Source organism: Nicotiana tabacum, chromosome 8 (genome assembly GCF_000715075.1).
Source record: "Nicotiana tabacum cultivar K326 chromosome 8, ASM71507v2, whole genome shotgun sequence".
NCBI lineage: Eukaryota > Viridiplantae > Streptophyta > Magnoliopsida > Solanales > Solanaceae > Nicotiana > Nicotiana tabacum.
Genome location: NC_134087.1, coordinates 77,132,238 through 77,142,795, shown reverse-complemented (window position 1 = coordinate 77,142,795; position 10,558 = coordinate 77,132,238). Strand labels below are relative to the sequence as shown.

At 37.1% G+C, this 10,558-nt stretch overlaps 1 protein-coding gene across 1 annotated transcript; it reads left to right on the top strand.

The window, feature by feature from the left end:
- Positions 1 to 5,106: 5,106 nt before the first annotated feature.
- LOC142163175 (uncharacterized) lies at positions 5,107 to 7,078 on the top strand. The gene is made up of 5 exons (XM_075220435.1): positions 5,107 to 5,431; positions 5,537 to 5,784; positions 5,950 to 6,052; positions 6,108 to 6,559; positions 6,614 to 7,078. Exons 1-5 carry the CDS (start codon positions 5,107 to 5,109, stop codon positions 7,076 to 7,078), a joined length of 1,593 nt encoding a protein of 530 aa, XP_075076536.1.
- Positions 7,079 to 10,558: the final 3,480 nt, after the last annotated feature.

Genomic DNA, 10,558 nt, shown 5'->3' with positions numbered 1-10,558 from the left:
GAGAGTCAATTGGGCAAAATCGCTCTCTCTACCGAGAGGTGTGAGAGTGAGTACAAATGTGCACGGTTATAACATTGATCTCAAATATGTCAATCTATTAATAGTAACCTCTACCCGTTAGTTAACCACCTAGGTGATGCCACGACCCTAGTGCCTTTCTCTATATTAATGACAACTTAGAACATACCCTTTTAGCATAAATTAGCTTAAACTTGTAGTTGATAATAGTAGTGATTAAACAAAAACCCAAAAAATGGTAGAAGTACAATTAGGAGCAAACACGCATTCCTAGTCTAAACAAATACGCAACTCCATTCCAAGCTCCCTGTGGAAATTGACCCCGATACCACTATTCGGGTAAAAGTATTAGCGCCCGCTCCTCCTACCGTTGTGTAAGGTTGAGTTTGCCGCGATCAACTTTTTGGCGCCTCACATGATATAGTATAAATATCAGGATCTGCACGGACAACTCACGTTCTACACGGACAACCTACGTGCTATAGTATCTATATCTCACAATCAGGCCCTCGGCCTCACTCAATCATCAATCTCTCCAATCTCTTGGGCTCTCAGAAATCATAAAAATCAGCCCAAACAGAAACGATATAGTGTATAAACAAGGAACAATAGAGACTAAGATATAATATGCAAGTAAAACTAAGACTGAGTACAACACAACAATATTAGCAGATAGATTAACATGTACATGACCTCTAAGGGCCCCTTCAGTACCAACACATGGCCTAAGCATGATTTCTAACAGGGTTTGCAGCCCAATTACTATATCACAAGAAGAATTTACAGATCTCAACAGATTAATCATCTATACAATTCCATGGATGGACCAAGTCCCAATTCCCACTGTGCTCACACATCCGTCACCTCAAAACCAATCACATGACACATAGTTCGGGGTTTTATACCCTCAAAACCAAATTTAGAACTGTTACTTACCTTAATCCGAGCAAATCTCTACTCCGAAACACATTTGCCTCGCGAAACGGCCTCTGAATGCCTCGAATCTAGTCATAAACAATGTGATACTATCAATATGGGATAAAGGAATCAATTCAACAAGGAAATACTAAGTTATAAATCAAAAGTCAAAAATCGGCCCAAAGGCGGTCCCCCAAGCCCACGTCTCGAAATCCGACAAAAGTCACAAAACCCGAAAGCCCATTAAACCACCAGTCCAACCATACCAATTTTACCAAAATCTGACACCAAAATCTCTATCAAAACCTCAAAATCTAGCCTAAGAACTTTTCTTTATTTTCTCCAATTTTCCACGCTAAATCACAAATTTAATGATGGAATTAAAGGCAAAATCATGGAAATTAATCAAAATTAGGTAGGAATCACTTACCCCAAACACCCACGTAAAACTCTCTCCAAAAATCGCCTTCCACCGAGCTCCCAAATTAATTTTTGTGTTATATCTCAAACCCTCATTTTTGAAACTTATAATTCTGTCCAGGTACGCCTTCTTTGCTAACATGGAAAGAGACTCGCGTTCTCGAAGCACAAACTTGACTGCCCGAAAAAACTCTCTTTTGTGAACGCGAACTCTACTTCGCGAACACGATGCCTTGCCTAGCTTGGCCTACGCGAACGCGTCTACCTGGCTGCGAACACGATGCCTTAGGGAATGGTGCCCAAGCCTGCTTTACCCTTCTACGTGAACGTGAGCTCCCTCTCGCGATCGCGATGCACATCAACCCCAAACCTTCGCTAACACGGCTCCCTCTTCGTGAACGAGAAGAACAACTCCTCGCTTGTCCCCAGATACACTTCGCGAACGCGAGACCTTTCTCGGGAACGCATAAGAGGAACCACTAACAACAAAACCAGCAGTCTTCTGCCATAATGCCAAGTCCAAAATTGATCCGCTAACCATCCGAAACTCACCCGAGGCCCCCGAGACCTCAACCAACATACCATCAAGTCTCAAAACATCATATGAACTTAGTCGAGTCCTCAAATCACCTCAAACAACATCAAAAACACGAATCACGCATAGATTCAAGCCTAATGAATTTTGAAATTTCAATATCTACAAACGACGCTAAAACCTATCAAATCATGTCCGATTGACCCTAAATTTTACACACAAATTACAAATGACACCACGGACCTACACCAACTTCCCAAACTCCAATCCGACCCCAATATCAAAAAGTCTACTCACAGTCAAACTTTCCAAAAAAATCCAACTTTCGTCATTTCAAGCTTAATTCAACTATGACCTCCGAATCACAATCCGGACGCGCTCCTAAGTCCAACAGAGCTAACGGAACCATCAAAACTCCATTCCGAAGTCGTTTACACATAAGTTAATATCCGGTCAACCTTTTCAACTTAAGCTACCAACTTTGAGACTAAGTATCTCAATTCATTCCGAAATCTCTTCGGACTCGAACCGACTAACCCGGCAAGCCACATAATAGTCATAAAGTACAAAATAAGCAGTAAATGGAGGAACAGATTTACAACTCTCGAAACGACTAGCCGGGTCGTTACAATAATAAGAAAAAATGACACTAGTGGCTCTTAAAATAATAGTCGAAAAATATATTTTTGTATATATATATACACGTTATATATAAAAAAATATACAAATTTTATATACTTTAGTGGCTACCAAATATAAATAGTTTCGGCCACTGGCTAAAAACGATATTTGCCCAAATAGTAAACCTAATTATCACTATTAGGAAGGCTCTTATTTAATTATGTAACATAAACATATTTATTGATTATACACAAAGTAAGGGATTATCGTTCAGTCTTCTTCATTTTCTTTTCCTTGTTAACAAGGGATCTACATCATACTCAAAACAATTTGATGATGCTAAGCTAAATTAAGAAAATAATACATTAATGGAAAATTTTAACAATCGCAATAGCAAATGAAGAAGAAAAGTGAAGATTGGAACGCCTTATTTCAAATTACAAGATGTAGAAACCCTTGCTACGCACAGGCTTAAAGCCCGATACATTCGGACATATGTCATGTGTTATTTGTTCAGCTACAAGTTTATTAAAAATTAACACCAGAAAATACTTTCATACAACATATTAAAGTTTCATATCATTTACATGCATTGAAGGGCAAAGTTCTGCAGTAATCTATACAACATACTAATGTTTCATACATTTACAAGCATTGAAGGATACATGTATTTTTGCTCACCCCCTTAGTTTGTGCATCAATATTGGCACTTCTCTCGACCAATTCATCCATAACTTATTGCCTTAAGAAACACACGAAGTGGAGTCACACCCAGTGACTTCAAGCTCACTTCAGTCACAAAACAACGCAATCAATCAGAACAAGATCAGAATGTAAAGCTACATTTAGAGCTACATGAGACTAACTTCAAAGAATATATATTTCTTAACAGTACATACAAAAATCTCTCTTCTGGTAGAAGATTCCTTATTGAATTCAATATGGAATAAAACAAAGGTCAGTGCAGAATGTAATGAAAATTGATAGTTTAATAGGATAAATAATTTAAAAAGAATAAAATAAATAGTTCATTGTTGTAATTCTGACCCCATGAATCAAAGCAACAAACACAAACAACTAAAGCTAATAGGATAGCCAAAAATCTACTGTCCTTGGACCTTGGTGAATTAAGGGGAAAAAAAGGAAAAAAATGATAATTCTCTAACTGATTTCCTTGAGAGACGAAATAGAGCATGGGAAAATATCCAAAATAATTTACTACTTCAAGAGAAAATTAAATCAGTGATATCTTTCCAAGTTAAAGTTGATTATTTTATCAGAAAAAATAGAAATATTAACATAAGATAATGGTAAATGCCATTTAAGTTCATCTTCTAAATTAAAGAACATTAGCATAATACATAATCAGACGTGCAATTGGATTAAAAAAAAAATTATTTCTTAATCAGATGAAAAAGTTATAAGAGTGTGTGTGATCAAAATGAAAAAGAAAATTAGAATCACTATGTGTAATTCACTATTGTATACAACCATGATCAAAAGTCAAAATAGGGAACTTTATAAGCCTATAGTCCTGAACTTTATATCAATTTCTCAACATTGACTATTTGCTCTTTCAAAAAAGATGTTGATAACACAGCCACTTGCTGTTTAGGAACCTTACATAAGGAAAATAAGTGAAGCAAGCCACAATATCCAGAAAGATCCAGAAAGAATATTAAGAACCTTACATCAAAAAAAAGTAGCCAAAATAGCATAAGATCAGAGACGGATTTAGCAAGAAAAGCGAGAATTGTATATCTTACCCCTCAAATACGAGTCACCTACGAATCACTATCAAATGACTTCTCCATTATAGGCCTTTCCAGTTTCTGTTGGGCTATCAGAATATTTGGCCTCAAGCCCAATAAGGCAATCTTAGTGTTTTGGCCAGATATTATTTTATTGTACATAGCCATTAATTAATTAGTTAGTTAGGCTTCTTTTGTAAGGAGTACTTCTTTTGCAAAGGTCACACAATATAAATAGAAAATGGCTGAAAGGCTAATCAGATTTTCATGCCACAAATTCACTCTTTCTTATTGTCTCTCTTCTCGAACACTCTACAGAACCCTAATCAGATTCTTTCCAAAATATCGTTCGATTCAAGATGTTCACATGGTATCAGAGCACGGATCCTGATTGATCTCGTCATGCTGAATCGAACGATGGTACCCTCGTTCATTTTAGAGAAGAAAAATTCAGAATCGTTTTTTTCTCTCGCAAAGTATTTTCTTCGATTTTCTTCGAATTCTCTGCAATTTCAGCTTATATCTTCAATATCTCGGTTGATTTGAAGTTTTCTCTTGGTTTCGAGTTGGCGATTGTCGTTATTGAAGCTAGGGTTCTCGTATTCGTTTGAAGCTAGGGTTCGATGTCACTGTCGAAGTTAGGGTTTTCGATTTCCGGCTTTCAAATCCTGGTTTTTCTAGAGACTCTCGTGATTATCAAGGTCGTACTCTTTTTGGTTGCAAAAGAGGCTGGTAATATCGTTTCTTCTCAAAATTTTGTGTTTTATACTAGAGTCGTTGTATTCCTCGAACTCAGAGGGTTGTTGTGATATTTTGTGTTTGGTGTATTTTGGATTGTGAACAATGGGTAGTACTGATGAAACCAGTAATGTTACTGCTATTGATTCCTCCAGTCGCATATTCCTCCATCCTTCTAATATCCCTAGGATTTTCTTAGTCCACACACCTTTCTCTGGTACTGGTTTTGGTGGGTGGAAAAGGAGTATAATTGTATTTTTGTTTGCTAAGAATAAAATTGATTTCGTAGATGGTACTTGCCCCAAACCTGCTGAAAATTCTCCACACATTAAACAATGGAATAGATGTAATAATATGGTCATCTCTTGGTTGACCAGTTCACTTTCTTCAGAAATTGCTGAGAGTGTTCAATATTCAGAAATTGCTGAAAGTATTTGGGAACAATTAAATAAAAGATATGGGACAGTTAATGAGACAAAAAATTTTGAAATAAAGAAAGAACTTGCTTCCACTATGTAAGGGGCTCTTGACATAGCTTCCTATTTCAACAAACTTAAGAAATTATGGGATGAATTGAGGATAATGCGTAGTAATAAGGTAAATGCGTGTGCATGCCCTATTAGAGCAGAACTTCTGAAAGAAGAAGAAGAGGATAGAGTTCACCAATTTCTAATGGGTCTAAATGAGATATATGTTAAGGTTAGGAGTAATATTTTGATGATGCAACCACTTCCATCACTTGATAACACTTATAACATCCTTTTACAAGATGGAAAAAAAAAGGCAAGTAAATCCTGGTCCAAATTTCAGTTCTGAATCTGCATCCTTTAATATGTCTGGCCTCAACAACAAGGCATCTTTTGTCAGCCTCAAAGATAGTATACTCAAAGGGTTAATTTTTACCAGAGTAAAGGTAACTTGAGTAATCTTTTTTGCAAATATTGCAAGAAGCCTGGACACTTAATTGATAAGTGTTACAAGCTTCATGGATTTCCTCCTAATTTCAAGTTTACCAAAGGCAAAAGAATTGCAGCCAATGTGACTACAGAATGTGAATTCTCCAATGATTCCAACCCAAATTCATCTTGCCACACTCCTAATGTCAGTTATTGTGGCTTCTGAGGGTCAAAAGTCTGCAGTGCCTGATCTAACACAACAGCAGTACACTCAGTTGATAAATCTTCTTCAGCAATCTCAACTATCTGATTCAATTCATCCACCTCATCTCATGGCATCTTCCAATTTTACTGGTATATTGTTGTCTGATCCTATAGTGTCTGGTTCTAGTTCTTGTATACTGATAAAAACTACCAATTCTACAAACTCTAAAAAATTAATCTGGATAATTGATTCTGGTGCTATTGATCACATGACCTCCAATAAAGATGTCCTTTTCAATATAATTCCCTTAACTATTCCTTATCTAGTCTCTCTTCCAAATGGCTATAAAGCCAAGGTCACAAGTACAGGATCCTACTCATTGAATGAATCTATCACCTTACACAATGTCCTTTATGTCCCTTCTTTTCATCATAATTTAATATCTGTGAATAGACTGGTACAATAATTGTATTGTATAGTTATGTTCACTTATATTGGATGTTTTATCCAGGGCCATTTTCTGAAGAAGCCTCTGGAGCTTGGTAGAGTGGATGATGGACTCTACAAGTCAGAGTTACCTTTGACATCTCTTCCACACAATTCTGTTGCTGAAAATTTTAATTCTTACAGCTTATATTTTGATGTTTCCCCCACTTCTGTAATTACTTTCATTTCCACTTGTAATAAAGCTACACAAGATAATATGGACATTGTTTGGCATCAAAGACTTGCACATGTTCCTTTTGTGAGAATGAAGACTATTTCTGTTATCTCTGTTTCTTCTAAACAATATTTTCCTTGTAATGTATGTCCTATGGCTAGACAAACTAGGTTGCACTTCCCTGACAGCAGCACTCAGACCAATAAACCTTTCCAACTTATTCACGTTGATATTTGGGGTCCTTATCACACCTCTACTTACTCTGGCTCTAGATACTTTTTAACAATTATGGATGATTTTAGCAGATCTACTTAGACTCACTTATTGGGGTCTAAAAGTAATGCCTTCTCTCTTCTCAAAGCCTTTGTTCTCATGGTCAAAACTCAATTTAATGTGAATGTTCAAACCATTAGAAGTGACAATGCCTTGGAACTTGGTTTCAGTCACATAGCCATTTCCTTCTTTTCTGATAATGGCATCATTCATCAAACCAGCTGCCCTCACACACCACAACAAAATGGTGTGGTGGAGAGGAAGCATAGAACTTTACTTGAAGCATCTAGAGCACTTATCTTTCAGTCCAAACTACCCCTTAGATTCTGGGGTGATTGCTTATTAACAACCACTTACATCATCAATAGACTTCCTTCTAAATTGCTCAACAACAAATCACCATTTGAAATATTATATGGGAAAGTCCCACATTATTCTCACCTAAGATCTTTTGGTTGCTTGTGTTATGCAACTGTACCAATTCCTCAAAGAGATAAACTCCAACCAAGGGCCATGAGATATGTGTTTCTGAGATACATCTTTGCAAAAAAGGGATACAAGTTATATTGTTTAGATACTCACAAATTTTTCATTTCTAGAGATGTTGTCTTTCATGAGCATGTGTTTCCTTTTGATAAATCTTCTTCTTCTCCATCTCCTCCTACACAGTCCCACTCTCTTCCTCAGAGTGTGGTGATGAATCTCCCTCCTGACACTATTACTTTTGTACATTCTCAGCCACCTAATCATGTTATATCCACGGCAGATATGTCTGTCAACGGCACCTCTCCATTCTCTCCTGTCAGTAGTTCCTCTCCTGTATCACCCTCAATCACTCCTACTATTCCCAATTCTGACTCTCCACCTACAACTTCTGCTCCTTTGTATTCTCCACCTAATTCTTCTGTTGTTTCCAATCATGTTTCCTCTATTCAACTCCCAGCTTTCAATCCTGACATTCTTTCTGTCACAGTAACTAATATCCCTCCATTAAAGAGATCTGACAGACCACATCATATTCCCTCTTATTTATAGGATTATCATTGTCAACTACCTGCATCTTTTTCTTGTTCTTCGGCTCAGCCTATTGAATCTGAACCATACACTTATGCTCAGGCAACTCCTATTCCAGCCTGGTAAGAGGCAATGAGAAAGGAGTTTGAGGCACTATATGCCAATAAGACTTGGGATATTGTTGAACTTCCTACTAGAAAGAAACACATTGGGTGCAAGTGGGTCTATAAAATAAAATATAGAGCAGATGGGAGTGTAGAAAGGTATAAAGCAAGCCTTATAGTTGTTGCTGTCAAGCAGGGTTGGTCTATGTTTCAACTTGATGTAAATAATGCTTTTTTTCATGGTGATTTACATGAAGAGGTTTATATGAAGCTTCCTCAAGGTCTTTCCATTCCTTCATCTTCCACATCTGCCCCCTTAGTTTGCAATCTAAAGAAATCCCTCTATGGCTTGAGGCAAGCTTCTAAACAATAGTATGCAAAGTTGTCTCAAGCTTTATGTTCAAGAGGATACACTTATTCCTTAAATGATTATTCCTTCTTTGTAAAAGGGTCTTCTGGTAACATTGTGATCCTTGCTGTGTATGTAGATGATATCATCTTAACAGGGAACAATCTTGTTAAGATTTCTGCTTTGAAGGAATTTCTGGACAATGAGTTTAAAATAAAAGATTTGGGTCTGTTACACTATTTCTTGGGCATTGAAGTAAATGCTTCTCCTACTGGTGTTTTCTTAAATCAAAGAAAGTTTGTCCTGGATTTACTTAAAGAATATAATTGTTTGGAGGTGACCCATGTTGTTTCTCCTTTAGATTTGAATTTCAAGTTGAAAGCTGATTCTGGGGAGTTGTTTGATCATCCTGAAAGGTACAAGAGTCTGATTGGTAAACTTCTCTTCTTGACTCATACTCGACCTGATCTCTCCTTTGGTGTGCAACATTTGAGTCAGTTTCTACAAGCTCCCTGGTTGCCTCATATGACTGATGCCCTCAACCTGTTGAGATACTTGAAAGGCACCATTGATGTTGGGCTATTCTACTCTAACTCGCCTGATTGTACTCTCACAACATATTCTGATAGTGATTGGGCAGCTTGCCCTGATACTCGCAAGTCTGTCTCTGGTTTTTGTGTCTTTTTGGGTGATTGTTTGGTCTCTTGGAAATCTAAGAAACAACCTATTGTTTCATTCTCCTCCGCTGAGGCAGAATATAGGGCACTCAGTAAATTGGTGGCTGAACTTACTTGGCTCACTAGGCTGCTTCTTGACCTTTTTGTTCATATTTCTTATCCTGTTTCTATTTTTTGTGACAATCAGGCTGCCATTCATATTGCTAAGAATCCGGTGCTTCATGAGAAACCAAGCATATCGAGGTGGATTGTCATTTTATACGGAAAAAGTTAGCAGATGGCTTGATTCAGTTGTTTCATGTCACCACCTCTAATCAGCTTGCCGACATCTTCACTAAGCCTCTTACTGGCATGCTTCATCAGTCCTTCTTGTCCAAGTTGAAGGTGTTCTCCCCCTCCAACTTGAAGGGGGGTGTTGGGCTATCAGAATATTTGGCCTTAGGCCCAATAAGGCAATCTTAGTGTTTTGGCCAGATATTATTTTATTATACATAGTCATTAGTTAATTAGTTAGTTAGGCTTCTTTTGTAATGAGTACTTCTTTTGTAAAGGTTGTCACGCCTTCTTTTTCTACCCCGGAAGGGGTATAAGTGAGTTTTTTCCAATTTAAGTGTCAATCGAAATAGGATTATTTTATTTAAAATTCAGAGTCGCCACTTGGGATAATTTATGGTGTCCCAAGTCACCGGTTTTAAATCCCGAATCGAGGAAAGATTGACTCTGTTTTATAGTCCACGAAATACAGAAATCCGGGTAAGGAATTCTGTTAATCTGTGAGAGGGTGTTAGGTATTCCCGGGTTCCGTGGTTTTAGCACGGTCGCTCAACTATTATTATTGGCCTATTTATCTGATTTTGAAACATTTTTGAAACCTATATGCATTTTATTACTTTTAAACCACTTTTAATAATCCAATTGTTATACAACTATTTATTTGATTACACATTGCGGATCATGTCACATAAATCGTACCCACGATCTACAACATGTTTAATTTATTAACAAGATTAAATTATGGCCGGGTCACATAAATGTACCCCGGATTTTAGAATTGTGTACCACAACTACTTCACAGGAACCGTACCCATAGCTATGATAATTTTATTATAGCACGCCTAAAGCAAGCTACGAATGCTTATGAATATTATCGGCCTAAAACATGCTACTAGCAAATATAGGCAAGTAACAAAGCGATAGACAATTAAAGGCTCAATTTTATAAACTTTAGCACCCGAGCCTCTTTAATCTAATTTGACGTAGTTCAGTTGATGAATAGCAACCCAATTTCTATACTGTGACAAAATCATGTTCAGCTATAACCAATTCGAGTAAACACGAGCAGACAACTACGCAAGCAAATTCAAAACTATGGAGAACA

Coding starts and splice junctions, on each gene's coding strand:
- LOC142163175 (XM_075220435.1), top strand. CDS start 5,107: ATGGGTAGTACTGATGAAACCAGTAATGTTACTGCTATTGATTCCTCC. Junction 6,053..6,107: donor AGCCAATGTGACTACAGAAT/GTGAATTCTCCA, acceptor TCCTAATGTCAG/TTATTGTGGCTTCTGAGGGT. Junction 6,560..6,613: donor TAATATCTGTGAATAGACTG/GTACAATAATTG, acceptor TGTTTTATCCAG/GGCCATTTTCTGAAGAAGCC.